Raw genomic sequence first — 20472 nt, forward strand, 5'->3', positions numbered from 1 at the left:
AGGGGAAGACAAATCTCAGCTCCAAAGAGGCTTTCTCTTATGGCCTCTCTGGACCTGTTTCCTCTCTCGTTTTTTTTTTTTCTCTTGCCTTATTTCTGTCTGTCTGAGGTATTGAGAATAATGCTCAGGTAGACGTGACTAAGCATTTCAAGGTGAGACAGAGAAGGAGAACTGAGTTGCCAAAACATAGCCATGCATTCTCCCAACTCTTGGATGTTTCTTTGGAAGGCATTTTCATGCTTCCCCACGGGAAAGAAAAGAACCACTTGTACTGAGTCCCCCTCTGTGTCAGGCTCAGGACTGCAGTTCCTCACACAGCCTCTGTGGAAGCCCATCCTTTCCAGGACCAGGTTAAGCCAACCCAGGTATGTCCCTCTTGCTGTCCTGCAGAGAAGTGAGAACCTCCCTCCTCAACTCCACCTCACAGAGGGAAGGTCCCAGCTGGTCCCAGTTGCTGGGACTTGGCTGCTTAGGTGAAGGGTGAGTGGGTGGCCACAGCCCTCTCCTGACCCCACAAGCCATCTGAGAGAGGACAGTCTGAGAGCACTTCAGCTGTGCATACCTGGACAAACAAGGCTGCATTGGTCCTTTTTTACCAACTTCAACGATATGGTGGAAAAGGAGTCTTAATTTGTATAGCTCACTTATTGATGTCCCAGCTGTTGGGACATCACAAAGGCCAAAGACAGTTCTATTGAGTAAATTCTATACTTTCAATTAATTAAGTGAGATAGTTTCTTGGGTAATGTGGGCTGTGAAGCATCCCATGTGGCCTAGGGAAGACTAGAAGCATCTTCCATATAAAGGACTCCAAGCCAGTCCCCAGCACTCCAGTGATTCCAGCACCTCTGTTCACAAAATGGCAGAGCTCAGCCTTCCCTTGTGTGAGCAGGATCAGAGCAGAGTGAGAGGCCTTTGAATGGACTCCACAAATGGTGCACACAGAGTCTGAGCAGTGGTTGTTGTACTGAGAAAGGACTTGGGCTCCTGCTGTGGTAATGAGGTTCAAGAGAGCAGGTCAGGTATTATCCAAAGCGCTCTGCAGAGTTATCCAGGGGAGACACCTACTGAAAATGGTCTGAATATTCTATTAACTGCATAGGAACCTTACAGATGCCTCCTGTTTCTTCTCCTTGGTACCTCAGTGCAGCGCAGACACCAGAGCAAACAGGCAGCATAGAGAGTTTATTTTGTACCATGAGGTTTTATACGAGCTCTGACCTAAAGCCAGCAGCCATAACATCTCCATGCTTCCACCACACTGGTGAAAAACAGGCAGCCTGGAGGAAGGGTATAAAAATAGCTCCTTGAGTGAAATTTATTTCCTCTGTATTTAGTTGTGTGTCTTGAAATACATGTAGTGTGGTGGGAAGGGGGGAGTTGTTCTGTAGTGCTTGGCCCATCGAGTTAACAGGAAGGTCATCCTCAAAGATCAACAGGAGCATGTGCAGGACTTGTGCCTTGTGTTTCCTCTGAGACCAGACTAAATTTAGCATTTTCACAGATGGACATTTAACCATAAGCCATCTAGGACTGTGGGGTGAAGAGTGGAATCTGCTTTTTACTGTGTAACCAGCCTTAGTGCACCACTATTCATTATTACCTCATGGTTTTCTGCCTTGCTCAATATTCTTTAACTTACTGCCTGATCCTTTTCCCTGAAATGTTTAAAGTTTAAGCATGAAGGAAAAATAAACTGCTGGTTCTGGGTTCATGCCTGACATCCCTACTAACTTAAACTGTAGATGTGCTTTTTAACAGCACCAACACAAAGATTGAACCTATAACTGCTGCTTGCAAGAATTGCAAGTACTGATGGTTTTGGCTTACCCAAAATGTTGCTTCCCCACTCTTTTAGCTTCCAGACAGTTAAAGGGACTAATCCTAAACATGGTATTTGCACCCTGCAACGCCTGTATACTGCTGGGCTGGTCCTTCCGTTGCTAATCTTAAACAAATATTTTATGAGCATGTTTTGAAGTGAACTACTTCTGCTAAAAACCCCATTTCCCTGACTGGTCTGAGCTGGAGACAGGCAAACTGCAAAGCAAAGCACATGTGAATTAAATGATGTATTTCCAGTAATAGAAATTATGTTTCTGTATATCTGCTTCAGCCCACTGCACAGATTTGATACATTGATCCTGACATGAGAAGCCTCATTTTCCTGTCGTTTACACAAGCATTTTGTCAGAGCACTTGTTCCCAGGTTACATATTTTGCAGAAGCGCCTGAAACAATGTCAACTTTGCTTAGTTCAGATTAATCCCAAATTTTAGAAAGTGGAGTTAATGTTCTTGTCACTATGATGGTCTAAAAGTCTAGAGCGGGAGGTCATTTATATAAATGTCAGTGTATCTTTTTCCATTCATATTAACTGGTCTTATAAAGGATATTATCTCTTCTTCAAAATATTGCCTTTAACTCCAGAATTTTATTTTTCTTTTCTTTAAGGCAGAGTTCATATTTGACTACATTTTCCTTAAATCAGTTTAAACAAGTCTCTCACAGTTCAAAACAGGATAACAGAGGCTAAACCATTCTTGTTCTTGGATACCCTAGGCATTTATTAAAAGGTGATATTTTACATATGTATCATGTATTCTTCATAAATGCACTGAACAGTTATTGATTCTGCCGAACTGAAAAGGAGTGAAATAAGTATTTTTATTTTTTTCTTTCCAAAGTTTGCAAAATACAAATTAAATTTTACACAGTATGAAAATAGAGATAATTGCTTGCATATTGCAGGAAAGATTGGGATGGCCTCCAGCCCTGACTTAAGGTGTGCCTTCCAACAGAAACAATAATCATACACTTCACGTAATAAAGCACCACTGACTTCTCTTAATCAAGACAATTTGCAGTTCATGGGTGTTGGTGACTCCTGTTTTCATGGAGTGAACACTCCATTTTTTTCACCAATAACATTAAGCTGCCTGATGCCAAACTACAGAGGTTTTATTGTCCTTTTCTTTTGGAAGCCAAAAAGATTACAAGTTCTAAAGTAGCACCCAGTGTTCATATTTCAAGGACATTTTTCTATTTTCTACACTAGGGAGGAACACTGAAATCTTTGAACTCAGGACACACTTCTAACAAGTATTTTTAGGTCTTCGTACATTTGAGTTTTACTCCTTTCAGACTGTACCCAATTCTTTAGTTTCTCTGTAGATGTCATGTATCTTCAGGATTTTAAGGTAATAGCTGTATTTGCCAAGAAATATATATTCAGTTTCCTTGGAAATCTATGGGAATTGCATTTAGGTACTAGAGAACAGGTTCTGGCTGTAAAAACCAAATGGCATTCTTCAGAAAAGCACTGAAGAATTTATTAACTCGGCAGGACTCTTACTCAGTGAAATAAGAACACTTTTCCTCTCACTGTCTGCAGAAGCCAAATTAGGTTTCGTGCAGTGTGAAGGAATCAGGGTGCTCTTGCTGCAGAGACAGGCCACTTTGACCTGTGAAAAACCTTAATGAAAAAAAGCTTTGTGCACGGGTGGCCAGGCAAGGTAGTTCAGGCTTTACACTCTGTAGTCTTCATGGTCACTGCACATCTGTTCAGACAGATCTGCTGTGGTTGTGCTGTGCATACACAGTGCTGCTCCACAGGATAACTGCTGGTACACAGCCTTCACCTGGGATTTATACACACACTGCAATGTTCAGTCTGCTGCAGCCTTTCCTTATTATTCCAAAGATGTGCCTTTCTGCACGTAAATATGCAAAAATGTACATTCCACTCCCATCAGCTTCTGATTGCCATCATAAAACAGGACTTTCAGGCACAACAGAGTTGGGCTTGCACTCAGCAGCACTGTGGGCTGGTGTCTCTCCCTCTCTCTGCTGAGCAAAAGATAGTCAGCCAGATGGAAGTACCTGGTTTGTCTCACATGGGGAGGCTGATCCTCTCTGAGCATCAGGTATGTATCCTCTGCCTACTTGAGAAGCCAGGATCTACCACAGTGAGTGGGATCACTGAGGCCAGGAGAGAGCACAGCAGTACAGGTGATGCAACTGCCATGGAGCTCGAGGCTTTTGCAGTGAAATCTGAACAATACTGACAGGAGAACCAAGGCAGACCAAGGAACCAACCTGGGCTAAAACAAACTCTTTTTTTTTCCACCCTAGGTTAATTTTAACCTGGACCCATTTATGGGTCAGATTCACTGTGAGGCTGCACAAACATTTCTGTTGGCACAGGGGTAGCGGCAGGAAGGAGCAGGCACCTGGAGAGACAGAAAAGGCAACAAAGGGTTTTGGCAGGGCTGCTGGCTCTTGACAACTCAAAGTGCTCATGGAACTATCATGTAATGTGGAGCTGTTACATACCAGGATTTCGCCTGAACATAGGAATTAAAAAGTACTCCGTGACATCATGTCCTTGTCCCTCTCACAGAAAGACAAGAGGTTTTTCTGTCCTGCGGTGACTGGAAATGCCAGTGTGTAGAAATCCAGCTTTTGGCAATTCCTGATGGTACCAAGCAGAAGGGGGATTTCTAGAGTATTTGGTGCCAGACCAGCAATCACTCTCTGGCATTCCCAGGAGCAGCATTTCTGGCAGGACATCAGCAGAAATCCTGCCTCTCAGAAAGCTAACATCCTCAAAATGCCATTACTGTGCTAGTGTGTGGACACCTAAGAAAGAAAGCAGGCAGAGGTTCTCCACACTGAGAAAAGCAGAAGGGTTGTTTTCTAGCCAGTCATTCCACCAGCTGATAAAAATAGCTTTAAAACTACTTTTTTTCCCCAATTCTCCTCACAGCAGGCTGCCTGTTATGTGTGCCCTTGTTATTTACACCCACCATAAGTTTCAATAACAGCTTTACAGGTTCTTTTATGCTTGTCTTAGATCTGGTATTGTAAATCAGAAAGCTTTGCCATCCTAAACATTTGAATGGTAAGAAATCCTCTGTTTTCTTTTTACCCTAGAATAAAAAGGAAGTGGAAAATACAGTGAATGCAGTAATTTGGCCTGAATAAATAAAATCTTTTACAATATCGACATTGAATTTTATTTTAATTCCCGACCAATTCCTCCAGATTGGCAAAAGAGAGAAAATTTTCTCTCTAACTAGCAAACAGTGTGTGCCAGTTTTTAAATTTTGCTTTTAACTTGCCTTGAACCATAATTGTTTTGGGTACTGGGGGGAGGAAAAGTGATGAATAGAATTTGCAATTTGCTGCAGAACATCTCAGGAAAATAGTCTGAATACTCTTTCATTAAACAAATTTTCTTTCTTTTTGAAAGAAAAAATCAGCTGTGGCTTCTGCTATCCAAATAGAACAACCTTGGGCAAGTTGAGACAGGCAGACCATGAATACTTTTGTTGCACTATTAGTTTGTAGTTGCTAAAACAACAACTCACCTTTGTCAGGCACAAGTGGGTGAGGCTCCTGTTTGTCTTGGAAAGCAGACCATGATGGGCTGAGATAGGCTTATGATTTCCCCACTGAGACCCAACAGAGTAAGACAGGAGCCAAAACATGTCCAAAAGGCAGTGCTTTAATGCTTCTTGTCTTCTGTCATTGGGTATTGCTGTAACTCCCAAAGATATGTCTGTGTTCTAATGGAGATAAGTGCTTCAGGAAACGAACACACAACCTGCTTTAATTTTTTATTTCACTCTTTTCTGCTGAAGGGTTGGGGTTTTTTTATTCTGACCAGTAGCTTGTTCAGGATGTGCCCACCCTCCAGCATACTTCTCCAGTAACCAATCGATACCCTACTAACATAATGTGGTACATGGTTTCACTTACTGGACCTCGTAGGTTAAACTAGTTTGTGAGATAAGGCTCTTTGCTACAGCCTCATGTGAGCATAACTGATCTGGTGGTACTGCTGGTGGGTCAGAAAAGTCCTCTCTGCTCACACAAGACCTTGCTGAAGCAGTAGAGCCAGTCCAAGAGCAGCTGAACCCACCCTGAGATCTTGGAGGATGGTAGCGGGGCTGTACTTTACATCAGCTTGTAACTGTTTTCTTAAGCAACTCGCTGCCAGCAAATGGTTACTGCTTAGGAAGAAGCTGTATATATAGTGGAATTGGTCCTGTGCCCAGGAAACCAGAGGAACTGGACAATGTAGGAATCTGTTCTGAGATCTCTGAGAGGCAAAGTTAGGCTGGAGGTTGAAGGGGCACATGTGTTCTGCAGGTGTGTTCTGCTCCTGAGAGTGGGTGAAACTATTCTGGATTATACCTAGCTGAATATTTTTGGGGCAACTCTAAATTGCCTTGAAGCAGACTGAATGACATGAAAGCAAGTATATGTATCTCATTCTGTGGTCTGCTCTACGGCCATCCACCTTTACTTGATGAACTTTTTAAGATACTTTTGGGGATAAGTCTCCAAGCAATTTCTCTTCTTCCATAGACTCTTCCTTCTTTATAGGAAGCTGAGAAAGAGAAAAGATGGGTTGTAAATTAGGACAGAAGGTTAGGCTAGTGTCAATAGGGGGCTTCTGATGTCTGGGAGAGGTGGGCTGAGCAGTCTGTAAAGGTGAGGTCCATCGCAGCAGAGCAGACGGGTCTGGCTGTGGCCCTTAAGGCTCTACAGTGGAGTTGGTGTGCCAGGATGTTATGAGGTCATGGCAACTCTGCTGAGTTGCCGTAAATCCATCCCGTGCTGACATCTACAGCAGAGGGATCAGGAATGATATATTCTAACATTTGCTGAACATATGCCTACATTGCAGTTCAGCATGGAGGTTGTGCTGGACTGTCTATATTTCTTCTTAATTTGTTTGGTTTAGCTAGTTGAGAATGTTCTTTTTTTACCTACCACTGTGCTGAACTGAGGAGCCAAAAATCTCTCCTTGGAGTTGTACTCTCTTGAGCCAGGAAGGAATATGACTCCATTTATTTATTTATTTTTAATTTATTTTATCTGTTTTAGTACCCAATAAAGTTGTTGTTTTTTCCAATTGGCACGACAAGGCTCTGGCTATTTTTAAAGAATGTGGTTCATTTGATTTAATCTAATGAATGTTTAGTGCTGTTGAAAATAGCTGGAGCCAGAGCCAAGAATAATGTACTGAAATGTGCTGGTTGAGCAAGGACTGCTTCACTCTGCCAATCTGCTTTCGCTCCAGTTGTTCAGATTTACCTGGTTTTGCAAGTAGCATTTGCAGGCAAGACATATTGATCACAGTGCTTTTTAATACTGACTCTAAAGGCCAATAATATCAGAGCCATATTTTGCCACTCTCATTTCAAGATACGTCTAACAATAACAACTCTTCTTCTTGTTCAGTTTGAGATGTCTAATCTCTGTTTCAGACCATTTTAAAGGGAATGTGAAATGTTAATATCCTTTTATTGCACATAGGAAAATTGAGGCATGAAATGGTAATTTTTTTCCCCTAAAGTCACCCAGAAAGCAAGTGAGAGAATGAGTAATGAAACCAGTGAGGTAGCATCTACTGGGCTCCTGAAGTTGCTGTGTACCTCTTGATTTCTCAGTGAACTGAAACAAGACCGTAATCTGAAAGCAAGTTCTGTTAAGTCCTTGCTTCTGGTAAGGACTACTTTCTCCCTGACTAGTTCTCAGTCTATGAGAATGTCCACGTTTACTGTTCTCTCTGCACTGTCTAAATTGCTCTGCAGAGGTACCTAACTCTCCCTATCAATGAAGTTTAAATTTCTTGCCTTTCCTTGTACCATCTGAATATGACTCTGCAAGTCACACCACATATTTAAATGTCTCTTTAAAACTGTAAAAATCCATCTTCCTTTTGCTATCCATGAGTTATTTCTGTTGGATAGTTGGTTTCCAATTCTTTCCTAAGAAATGAGTAGCTAATACTTAAGTTTCATTGGATTAAAAAAATAAATCAGCCATAATACATCTTACTCTATCATAATGGTGCCCAGAGGGATGGATTTTCTGCAGAGATCGGTTTACACCCTAAAGCACAATGTAGGATTGACTTGCATAAGTAATGAACAGATGTTCCTGACAGCTATTACATTATTCATCTCCCTGTATATGTGATGGGGGGAAGGAAACAGCACCTGTTATTATGGGAGAAATACTGTTGCTGCTTTTCGTCGTTACAGACCTCCAGGGCAGTCTGGGCCAGGCATTTGTGTTGACCCAAAATGAAGCCATGCCAGTTTACATCCCCTAGTTGCTCTGTCATGTGTTTCCTTTAGTTAGGTCTGAGAACCTAAGAACCTAGAAAATGAAATAGCTGTTGCAGGTATGGGGGAGCACTGGAGACAGTGAAAAAAATTGTGTTCCATCTTTCACCCCAAATTTTGCACAGAAAAGCTTGGTCAAAAAGTGAGAACTTATTTCCCCTCTACAACAAAAGTGATTTTTTACAGGCTTTCTTAGATTTCGCATGAAAGGAACACCTATGCCTGGTGACTGTCTAAGGGTGTATTTAGGAGCAGACAGAAGTGATTTCCTTGTCATCCTGACAGTAGACTGAGATTACTTCCCTTCCACTGCATGCTTTGGGCAAGACAGCTCTTGGCCCATGGTGCAGGCACACTGCTAATTGCCTGAGCTTCAGATGCAGCAAGTTAGGGCCCTAATATTTTCTTGTCCACTCCACTGCAGATAATTACTGTGTTAAGAGTATGATGACAGGAGGTGTTTCCTCAAAGAACTCCTGTGACTCAGCTTTTCAGTGAAATGGGCTTATAACAAAGATGGAGAGTGCCTTTTTACATGGGCAGATAGCGATAGGACAAGGGGAATGGTTTTAAACTAAAAGAGGAGAGATATAGATTAGATGTTAGGAAGAAATTCTTTACTGTGAGGGTGGTGAGTCACTGGAACAGATTGCCTAGAGAAGTTGTGGCTGTCCCATTCCTGGAAGTGTTCAAGGCCAGATTGGCTAGGGTTTTGAGCAACCTGGTCTAGTGGAAGGTGTACCTGCCTTATGGCAGGGTGGCTGGAACAAGATGATTTTTAGGGTCCCTTCCAACACAAACTGTTCTATGACTCCATTCTTTGACTCAGGCATCGGTTAGAGCAAGGGCATGGATGCTTTTTTTGCTGGGGGACATGCAGGTTGTTCATGACCACAGCCACACACTCATGCATCCTGTCTGATAATCTTCTAGTCCCAGACAAGCATCTCCTCATCCCTCACCTAGAGCAAGTGGGCTGTACAGATTTCCACCCCCTCCCAATCTCTGCAACTCTTCTACATCCCAAAGGCCAAGCTCCCTACTTGAAGCTAAAGACTCAGTGCAAGACTTGAAGCTAAAGACTCAGGATAGTGCTGCTGCTGCTGCTGCTGACTGAAGCAGGGGCTGGAGCTGAGCTAGACTGCCCACAGCACATCTCCCCCTTTGCTTTATAGGAATTGATGTGTTGTGATTATTAAGAATGTGGCTTTCGGTCTTCTTTTGTGAAATATTTATTGCATGTATAATTCATCAGTGAGGATGCAGAGATGTATGGGTTTTTAAAGAGTAACTTCTTAAAGATAACCTTCACAACATTGCTGGAACTGTAGATTGGGGAGGGGTGGAGCCTGCCTCCCCCACAATAATGCTTTCAATTATGTTTTAATTAGGCAAAGAGTTTTCTCAGAGCTGAGATTGCACCTTAATTATGTTTTAAAGTTTGGCTGCAATTACAAGAGCTACGAACTTGCTTCCAAACCCTCCTCTCGGTCTCAGACTCCATGTCCACTCTCTGGTTTAGCCAAGCCTCATTCCCAGGTGGGGTTAATTGCAGTGCCTCTGCCGTCACACACTCCGCGTTTTTCCACCGCTCTCCGGCTTTCGGCCGATGTCTCGGAGCATCCCGGTCCCTCGCCGCCCCAAGCTCCCCGCGCCGTGCCAGCCCCCGCCACCGGGTGTCCCCGCCGGCTCCGCCACCGCCGCACCGGGGACCGCCGGTCCTCCTCGCAGTGGACAGCTCTCCCGAGGGTCGCGGGAATTTAGGGCTGAAAGGCGACGCTTAGGATGTTTCCTAGTTTCTTATAGGAAGAGTCTTAAAGATTTTCTTAAGTTGACTTTTAAAACCCACCAAGAGCTGGGCTCTGGCGAACCAGGTGCTGTATATGGACTGCTCCTGCTTCAGAGCCCGTATTGCCCGTCTGGGCAGATGCCACATGAACAGTAAAATGCCAGTAAAGAGCATGTTCATCTTGCGCGTTTTCTGTTTGCCCAAATCAAGCTGAGATCAGGTGGGAGGCAGCCAGCCCAGAGGGCAAAAAGTGGGCATGGTGTGTGAGGGTGGATTAGAAAAGAGAGATGCAGTACAAAGTAGAAAGCAGAGAAGCGAGGACCTGCCTTCTCAGAATAGCCCTGCTGCAAGTTTCCGGAATCACTCAGGCCCTGAGCTGATGCCTTCTTACTGCCTGGCACTTCTGGTAGCCAAAACAGCCACTTTGAAGAGCTGCTGCTAGGGGAGCCATGGCAGGGACAAACAGGGAAAGGAAGAGGTGCAGAAGGCAAGGGTGTCCCAGCTGGTTTCCTGTCCACCTTCTCCTTCTCTGGCTGCAGCTGCGGTTTCTGCTTTGCATACAACATATTATCTCCCTGCTACAGGCACAAGAGCCCTGAGTGCACCCCCGAGACATTCCCTTGCAGCTCCCAGATAGGCAAAGACCCAAGTCAAAGAAAGACAGGACACACAGCAAGAGGGAAACAGAGTTACAGTGTCCTTCATTCTTATGTACTGGAAAATACCTTGGTGCTCAAGGTCATTGGCAGGAAAATTTTGTGTGCTTAAGGCTTGTTGTGAGGTTGTTAGTCATTCCAGTGAGGCTGTAGTTGAAGAACAGTTCCTGCAGAGCAGCCAGAAGTAAAGGAGAGTTTTCTGTTTTCCACTGTGGTGGAGGGAGTCTCTCAGGGAGGGGCTCTGGCCCTTTTCTGGCACCAGGTCCTGGTGTCCTTTTGCCAGGATGCCTCCAGGGTCTGCATGATCCCAGCTGATCATTACATGGAATCAGCCAGTACAGGCCTGCCCCTGGACAACAGCACCCTCTACATAGGCACAACCCAAGGTGGGATTGTGAACACTCTGCTGTGGCCACAACCCTCCCTTCCTGTCCAAAAATGGGCCTTAGCCCCACAGGAGTGGCACAGGAGCCATTACCAAAAGCCTTAGTCTTGATGACCGGTCTGTGGCATCCGTAGAGCCATGCCTGCTTGGGCTGAAGCCCTGGCACACAGGGGCCCAAAGCATGGCACATCTGCCTTCTGCTCTTCCCTCTCAATACCTCTTCCTGCCTGGGAGAAGTAGCTTGTTGTGTTTGTTCAGGTTTTGATGTAAGAGTGCAAAACTGTGATGCTGTCGCTCTGGAATCCTGCCCGACCTCTCCTGCCAGCTGCCTCCAGCAAGGTTCAGGATGTTTTTGGCACCTCCAGTTTTCTGTGCTTTAGGTGGGAAATCCCAACACAACAGGCTGGCACCTTCCAAAGCAAGCTGTGCTTCTGGATCTCAAATGTCTTGATCCATGTGTCAGAAGGGTAGGCATTCCTACTGCACTGCTTCAGGCAGGTCTACTGCTGCGGGAAGCAGGCAGAGCCCTTGGGATCACAAGACAGCTGGGCAGTATTTTCAGCTAGTTGTAAGGAGTTTTAGCTGTCAGATGCTTAAGCTAAGGAATGGCACTGGGGGAAGGGGGTGGGGGAGCAGAGGAGAGAAGTTGTGAAGTTTAAAAAACCCGCAGCAACACAAGTTTTGCCTTTTAAAGGCTTTGGAGGAACCCCTCCTCCCACAGTGTATCGAGTCTTTACCAAACTTCCTCCCGGGCTTTTTTATTATTATTATTTCTCGCTACCGACTTCGCATGCCGCCTGCCCGGGCGCAGATACCGCCTTCCTTAATTTCTTTCCCCGAAAAACTCCCTTTTTCTTCCAGACTGCGGCGGGAGCCCCGTCCGGCCGCAGCTCCGCCCCCGCTGGCGGCGCCGCCCCCGAGGAGCGCGCCGGGCTCGGGCACAGCGGCTCCGGCGCCGCGGCCGCCAGCGGCTCGGCCGCCCATCACGGCCGTTCCTCAATAGGTTTTTTTTGCCTTTAGGGCTTTTTTTTTTTTTTTTCCCCATTATTAGTATTATTATTATTATTTGATTTGTTGTTTTTCCCAAGCGGGCCGGTGGCTCCTTGCCATGAGCAGCCCGAAGGCAGCATGAAAGCGGGCAGGCGCGGCTATCCCGCCCGCTCCGGTGTAGGATGGCTCCTGGCGAAGTACTGCTGCTGCTGCTGCCCCTTCAAAGGTCGGTGGGGCCCGCGGGAGCCTGTTCCGGGGGGTTGCTGCGGGGCCAGGAGGTCAGCGGTGTCCTCGGCAGGGCAGCGACCCCCGGCCGGCTGCCCCGGGGACAGGCGGGGAACAGGGGCAAGCGGAGGGACAGCGGTGCCCTCGGTCCCGGGACAGCGGAGGGCGGGGACAGGCAGGGGGACAGCGGCGGGGGAGCCGGTAACGAGCACCAAGAGCGGGGAAGGCTGTAGTTGATACAGTTTATACAGTTACACATATTATCGTTACTTGTAGGAAACACCCTGGGACTGTAGGTCAATAGGGCTGGGAGAAATATTTGCTTGAATGAGATTTTTTTTTTTTTTTTCCCCTCTCTAGTCTTTCTTGGGCTCGGGTAGGAGCAAAATGCTTTGAGAACATCTGTTTCTCACAGTTCACAAATCTCTGAATGGTGATGGGGGGAGGTCTGGGGAAGCTGGCTGAGCTGAATCTCTGAGAGAGATGTGGGAAAGCCAGGGCAGCTGGAGAGCCTTGTAAAAATAAAATCAAAATCTGGCTTTTACATGGAACAGCACAGCTCAGATGCTTTGACTGAAGGTTTCCCAGCCTGCAGTTTTTATGCTGAGATATGGCTCTTGAACTAGTTCTGGATAATGTGAGTTTTTTGGAGATTCTTTGTGGTATTTGATGTTTCCTGTTCTCTGGATGGCCAAGCAAAATGTCCCGAACAAAACTTGGCTTTTGTTTTCTGTCTTTTTTTTTCAGTAATTGTAGCTTTCAAATGCATTTTTGGTAACCCTGAACTAGAGTCACACTTATGTGGTGATAGCAGCAAGCTAATTGGTGATGGAGTTTGCCATGGCTTTGTAAGATGTTGATCTTTTTCAGTCTGGGGAGAACACACTCCTTCATGCCAAATAAGTGATTCTTGAGGTCAACTCACAACATTCCACTGTTTTGCCGCCTTTAAGAAGGAACGTTTAATCTGGTTGTAGGTGTAGGGCTGCCTGCAGAAAGGTTGTGGTACTAAAGTACTGTGAAAGCCAAGTCTCTTGGACAGTCTGTGCTTTAATGTGTTGGCCCGTGGAGCAGGCTGGAGAAGTATTCAAGCTCTTTGACAGGGCTCTGGTCTTACACATGTTGATTCTAACGGATTAAAATCTCCCTGCTGCCTGTCCTGCCTACAGATGTCTGTAGAAGGGGGAAGGGGAAGCAGGTGGCTCTTCTCTCACCATTTGAAATGTTAACTTTGTTTGCAGTTCTAGTTTATTGGGTTGGCAACAAAAGGTGTTTTGTGATACAAATTGATTTACTTCTCTCTTGTCCTTGGTAGCAAACTTCAGGTACAAAGTTGTGAAAGGCTATCTGTATTTATTTTGTATATATATATAATATATCATGTTGTATTTATTAAAGAAAACCAGAGGTAGTCAGATGATGGAAATGCTCCCTGAGTTTAAGCTGGTTCCAAACGTGACATTTGACAAGGGATTCAGGTGCCCCAGATTACAGCATCAGTGCGCCCCTGTTTGCAGCTTCTGCCATTAAGCTTGGAGATGCTTTACTGTGGCCAGTAAAAAACAGACCTTTGAAGCTCTAATTTCATATATTCTGTGTTTTCAGTGATCACCTGGGCTTCTGGATGGGACACTGTTGGTCCCAGGGCTTCTCACTGATCTCAGCAGTGCAAATAGGTGACTGTAGCTTGTATTTAAGAGGGATATGAAGCACCTTGGAGCTATTCTCGGTGCTGCCCCATAAGGGACCTTTCCTTTTCCTTTGGAAATTCGGGTTTGCTTTTTTCTGGTGACAGATGCCTGATGTATCTTGATCTTTTGCAACAACTGAGTACGTTTTGTTGTGCAAATAAGAACCTTTGGGAGAGGGAAATTGAGAAGATGAGTGTGCAGTCTATGCTCAAACACAGGTTGTGTTGGAATGAGCTGCATCAGAGCTTGGAAGTGGTGTGGATGCTTGATATCCTAAATAGCAGCAGTAATGCAGAGCTGAAGAAACCCAAACCCTAGGTCCCCAGTGTATCATGAAATACGTAAGTTTTGTGTAACTGGGCATTTCTCTGAAGGATTTTGACAAATGACTCAACTACTCTTTTGTATTAGTTTTCTCCCATCTATTGCAGCAGTGGAGACCTTGATGCTACTTTTTTGCTTGTTTCTCTTGGTGAGTTTCTGATCTTGTCAGCTTTGCCCATGTACAGAGCTATTGGGATGCATCCAGAGAAAGCAAATGACACTTAGTACCATTTACAATGTTGCTCTGACCTCGATAGTCCCCTGCATGAACTAAATAAGGACTACTTGTCTGTTCTGAAGTATGGAGAGATATGAATCCTAATATAGGAGTGCCTCAGAGCAAGAGTCTGTCACTTGCTTTCAGCCATAGAGGGGAGTAGTTAGAAGCAGTAAACTTGCATAGCCTCTAGGCCAATGCCCTTAGTAAGCCAAGAGTGGGCAAGGAAGGCTTTTTGCTGTGTCTCCTAAATGCACAAATGCAAAGTGACCGAGTGTAATGGGATGCTTCTTAATGCTGCAAAACTGGCCCCCATAAGAGGGTTCAAATTCTGATGGTCTTCTGATAGCTAGAAAGACATTGAACTCTCCTTAGAAATCAGTCCAGGATTTGCAATTATATACATTATATATAACAAATATACCTTATTTTCTTTTAACATTAAGTCTATATCTCCTCAGTTACCAGTGTGGTTCAGCTTATAAGTTGCTTTAAAAGAGTACTGAAAGGGAAAGTGAAGAGATAGGAAGTATTCCTGCTTTGTGAAATGTCTTTTCTAAAGCAAAATGGTCCACTGCATGCCTTGGATGTGAGGAGCTCAAAATTTTGTTGCCTTTAAGCACAGAGCAAAGTCCAGTGGGTGAGTCCCATTACTCTGCACTACCTTCAGCGCAGGGCTTTGAAGCTCATCAGTGGGTGGGAGGATGGAGATTGGGTGGAGACTAAATTCCAGGCTCTGATGCACAGGGAGCTATAAAGACCAGCCAGTGACTCAGATTTAACCCAGAAATTAAATGCTGTGTGCAGGGCCTTATTTAGAGGACATTTTTTTGCAGTAGTTCAGCTCATTTGTTCTAGCCCAACCTGGAGCATGCTGGGCTCTCACTGCCCTAATGGGCACCAGGAGGGTGGAAAGCACTAACAAGGCATAGGAAATGCTATTCTTTGAGCATGGGGAGAGAGATGTTCCCATCTGCTCAACTTGAGAAGGTGGCTATGAGTGTATCAGATAAAGACAAAGAAAGTGGTTAAAAGTAACCAACTGTCAGAATAATTTATAGAGTTCAACACCTTACACCCCATTGTCGGTAATATTACATGGCTGCAGAGTGGTTTCAGGTGAGAATATAGAATATTTTCTACTTGAGGGTAGCCAGAAACTGGGAGGATGGATTTAAATGGATATATCATATTGGCTTCAGTAAAGAATGTGTTCTCTGCCTCCTTGTACAGTTTCTCTTCTGAGTAGGCTGCTGATTGTATCTAAACTTTTCATTTCAGAACAGAAGAAACTCAATCTGAACGTCAAACCTTTAATCTCAATGTGTTAAAAATGAAAGGTTGAGTGGATTTGTGTCTGTGCTAAGCTCCTGGTAAAGTTCTTATTTTGAATTTTCTCTCCCTCTGGCTGCTCTTATCTCCTACAGTTTTGGTCTTCCTTCTGCATTTTTTTTGTTTGTTTGTTTTGCTGTCCTCTTTTACTTTCTTTCCTTCCTTCTGCATTTCTTTTGTTTGTTTGTTTTGCTGTCCTCTTTTACTTTCTTTCCTTCCTTCCTTTTCCTCTCTTTCCCCGAGTCTCTGATTTGTTACTGGCACTTAGCTGTAAGATTAAAAAGACAGATTCTCCTGACAGAGTGATGGTGACTTAATGTGCAGTGAAGGGAGTCCAGCCAGCCACCTTGTACATCTTTCCTAGCTGTTCAGAAACAGAGCCTTAACTGGAAGTTAAGAAAACCAGCATCATTGCAAGGGCTGTCAACAGCACGTTAATAAAAGTTATTTCTTCATTAAGGAAAAAGTGAGATCTGATGGTGCTTTTTATAGAAGGTGCTGACACTGTTACAGATTGCTGCAGAGCTTTGCTAAGGGAACTGGTACCTTTGTGCTGAGTGGTAGCAAGAGAGTGATCTTCAGTATTATATTCAAGCCCATAACATTTCCTAATTTGAACATATTTTATTTAGTGCTTCAGGCTCAGCCATGGTTACACTGTGTAAAACATAATGGAATGCATGGCCAAAGCAGTTCTGTCAAAATTGAGGCAGAGGAGAAAACAACAGTAAAATTAAGGGTGTCAACCAAAGCTTGCTTAGTTTCCTGGTCCTTCTTGAATGAGAAATATGAGGAAACTGTTACCTTCCCCAAATAAACTTCTTGGGTGATGTCCATCTGTTGCTCATTAGTCTCATCTCAGTAGAGTCAAGAGGATCAAGTGTACTGGTCTTCTGTAGGCAGTCTTTCTGGTGCCAGAATTGAGCTCTGCTCTTTCTCCTAGCAAATTCATTAGCAAATGGCTGTGGTGAGGTTTGTGAAAGTTGTTGTTATTTCCTTCCAGTTCTATTAAGAGAAAACTGGTAAGCCCATGACAGGAACATCTCTTCCAAGTCCTGTATTTTCCCACCTCTACAGGCTGAGTCAGGATTCAGAGTAGGTCATAGCAGAGGGTTATTGGAAGGGACAAAAGAGTTGATGAAAATCCTGCTCAGTTGAGCCAGCAGGATTAACTTGACAAGGTGAATACTGTTAGCAAAAAAAAATCACTCCTTTTGTTAGTGTGAAACTGTGCTTTCCCACACCTGCTCTACTCCCTCCTGACAGATAGCTCTGAGTAAAGTGTGTCCCAAAAACATGACTGACAGTCCCCATGACGGCCTTTTGGGTGAATAGACTCATTACTCTGAACCTGTTAGCATTTGTGTGCGTGGCAACAACAGAGAAGGATTTCAGGACAAAACCTGGGGCTGATAAGTAACCTCTGAACATGGACAGAAGGCAGAGCATGGCCACTGCTCTGCTGGCAGGCAGGGGGAACAGCGAGCTCACTGTAGGATTGCTCGGTTTTAAGTGTTGCTAAATCTTATCTGTTTGCAGGAGGGTTTTTTGAGGTAGGAACCTTGTTCATGGATACAGCAAATCAGATTTTCAGTGGGTCTGTATTATGTAAATATTTATTGTGGGTCTATATTTATGTAAAATATCAAGCGTCCAAGACCACAGGAGGTTTGAGGTTTTTAGAAGTGCTGGTTGCTGCACTGCTCACTGCTCTCATCTGCCATTAGCCACTCTCTGTAAATACGGTGTTTATCATATCAGTGCCATTGTTGAGATACTTTAGCAACTTTCAGTTTCAAAGATCCAAGCAATAATAGTGTTACCTTTTTTCTCTTTTGAAATTTATGCACGCCACTAGACAGCTCTAACTACTTTCAGATCTTAATTATCTAAAATACATAGTAAGAACTTCCATAAAGATAAGTTTGCAGTTACTAGTCTGGGGGTGAATACATGGTGGGAGATCCTCAGTATTCAGATTGCTGAGATTGCTGAGTTGTTTTCAACTTCTATGAATTTGTCCAGCTTTAAAGAAACATGGGGTTTGCTTTTATGTAGGCAAAGCTGCTAAACTTCCAATTCACTCCAAGAAGCATATAGGAATTCACAAGGTTTTATTCATCTTGTCAAAAACCTGAAAAAGGGAGACTTTATTCTAAGGGAAAGAGAACAGATAATTGTGAAAAATATAGCTTGGGTAACTCCCTGCTCAGTGCAAAAACATGGGGTAACTAAACATGCTGTTTTGCTATAAAATAAGTGCCAGATAGATGTATTGTTCAGGAATTCAATGCACGGATGCTGAAATAAAACCTATCCATTTTGAAGTGAAACAAAAAGGGCAGTTATTTCACATGACCCCAGAAGGTTTTTGTTTGGGTTTTTTTCCCAAACTGTTATATTTCAGCATACACCTTGTTAAAACTTGCATACATATTGGGAAAACTAATCTATCATTTCAAAGTTAAAAAAAACCAAACCTCAAAATGTTTCAGTCTAAAAATAGCATCAAGATACTTCTCAAACACACCAGAACAGTTTCATTTCAGTCTAATTCTTGTCTGTTAACAGACTTTATGAAAACATTCTCATGTTTGGCAAAAGCTGCAGTTTCTTTTCAAAAGAGTGGTTGGTGGGCAGTCAGTGATTACAGCAAGGATCTGCAAATGTTGTGGTTTTCAGTTCAGTAAGGAAATCCAATTTTCTGCTTTAGTCAGTTTAGCCACTGAGCATCAGTTGCTATTGCAGGACAGTTCAATTGCTAATATTGCATCATGCAATTCAGTGCCAAGTAAAGATACTCTTTAATACATCTATAGAAACAAGTCAGTCTGTTTTCTTAAAAAAGATGCTTAGATCACAAGCAGGACTTCAGGACATGTAATGAATTATTGGAATATACCTAATGAGATAAGCCTGAATACATCTCCCTTGGCCATGTTTTGCCACTGGAAAACCACAAAACAAAAATTAACTGGTTTACCATTAGCTCCTATGCTTTATGTGGCTGATTGTGCTGAAACACAAACCAGTCCTTGAATTAAAGGTAGTTAGTGCATCCCAATGGGTGTCCTGTTGAGTTTGACCTGCCTCTCAATCCTTCAGCCTCTGGCTTGGACCAGTCCCACAGTCCTCTTCCCAGCAGGCTGAGAACAAGGAAATCACACACATCACCCAGTCTCCTTTCAGACAATTAGGCCAAAATATGAAAATTTCTTCAGTGAAGTTCTAATGAGATGAAAAATAGAACCTGCAAGCTGAATTACAGCACTTAATAATAGAACAGCCATGGGGGTTTCTTCTCTGTGATGGGGAGAGACCCATTGTATGCTTCAGTTTATGTACTTGTCCTTTGCTTTTCACTAAAGTAGCCCACAGATCAAGTTGCAGGAAGCCCTGGCTGGTTTCCTACTCCCTGACCTCCCAGCACTTCCCAGCGGTTGTGGGTGCTCCTTTCCTGTACAGGAACTGTGGTTGCTCAGTACTTTTGGAAACTTGAAAAAGTATGTCTCCTATTTTGTGTGTTGCCACAAGTTAGGAATTGCTGTTCTGTTGCCTTTTTTGCGCCTCAGTAAGCTTGGTTGTTCCATGTGGTACAGCCATTGCTAGTCCTGGTACAACTCAACAACCGAAATCTTGGATCCCTGCAAAGTTGTATTTCAGGCTGTGAAGTTCCATAAAGGGGCAAAGCCTGGGAGCCAGACCTATTGGGAACCCATTAGCAAACACCATCCTGAGGAACCAGGAGGTGGTTTCTGGTCAGGATTATTACAATTGGAAGATTGTAAATTAAACGTGGAAATGTAATGTTGCTATGTACGGGAAAGCACAAGTAGAGTCTGTATGTGAGTTTTGAGCAAAGATCCTGAGTTCACTAGCACAAGATGGCATTGAATTAGACATTTAAGAAAGAGAAAGACTCTGGCCCACAATAAGAAGGGACTGGATTTAGTGACGCTGGAGCTGTCTCCACTGTTATGTTTTCTGAGCATTTTTCCGTGTTCATTTTTCACATGAAGCAAGCAGATCAGAGCACAGGGGAAAGCTGGGAGTGGCACATCCCCAGCTGCAGCTAAATCCTCTGGGGACACTTTTTCATGCAGTTGAGTCTTGCTGACAATTACAGCTACAGAGTATAGCAGCTGAGGATGTGCCCTGTTACGCTGTGTTGGATTTTTTTCTCATCTCTTCATAATGCACATGCAGCTTTAGTGGACAGAGGATTCTTGCACCCCCGGGACATGCAGTACAGTCATAACCTATCTGAAAACACATTACAGCTCAGTGGGCGCCCAGAAATTTTCTTGAGGTCATGTAGGAAACTGGTGACCAACTGAGCATCGAATAATCAGCAGTGATAGCTTCCAGATTTGCATCGACCGGTTGCTTTCAGGCGTGCGTGTCCTGGGAAGCACATCCCGCACGTACCCGAGATCATCTTGTTCCGTGGCACCAGTTGGCTCTGGCCAGAACAACACCCACGGCAGAGTGGGGAGCAGCAGGGTTACACCAGGGGGGAAGGCAGAATCCGTGTGGTGGTGAGGCAGGAGCACGAACCCACGTGTGTGTTCCTTCTCATGGACTGGGACTCGCTGCAGTCCTGGATCAGATCTGCACATGCGGAGCACCCCTGATGAGCAAGGCCCCAGCTGTCTGCTGCCACGGGAGCCTGTGCCAAGGCAGGCCATGAGGAGTGTTGCACAACCAGTATAATTTAAC

General features: G+C 44.2%; 1 protein-coding gene across 13 annotated transcripts in view; it reads left to right on the forward strand.

Moving 5' to 3' along the window:
- Positions 1–20472, forward strand: part of KALRN (kalirin RhoGEF kinase) — a 502548-nt gene that overhangs the window by 410803 nt on the left and 71273 nt on the right. Inside the window, exon 1 of one of the 13 annotated variants that reach the window (XM_050340475.1) lies at positions 12030–12190. The exons of the other annotated variants lie outside the window; for them this stretch is intronic. Coding sequence (XP_050196432.1) covers positions 12103–12190 — 88 coding nt within the window. The 5' untranslated portion in view covers positions 12030–12102. Of the gene's footprint in view, positions 1–12029; positions 12191–20472 lie in introns of those variants that run through there. 13 annotated transcript variants of the gene reach the window in all.

The sequence above is a fragment of the Myiozetetes cayanensis genome, unplaced genomic scaffold (assembly GCF_022539395.1).
Source record: "Myiozetetes cayanensis isolate MyiCay16 unplaced genomic scaffold, myiCay2020 scf9, whole genome shotgun sequence".
Taxonomy (NCBI): domain Eukaryota; kingdom Metazoa; phylum Chordata; class Aves; order Passeriformes; family Tyrannidae; genus Myiozetetes; species Myiozetetes cayanensis.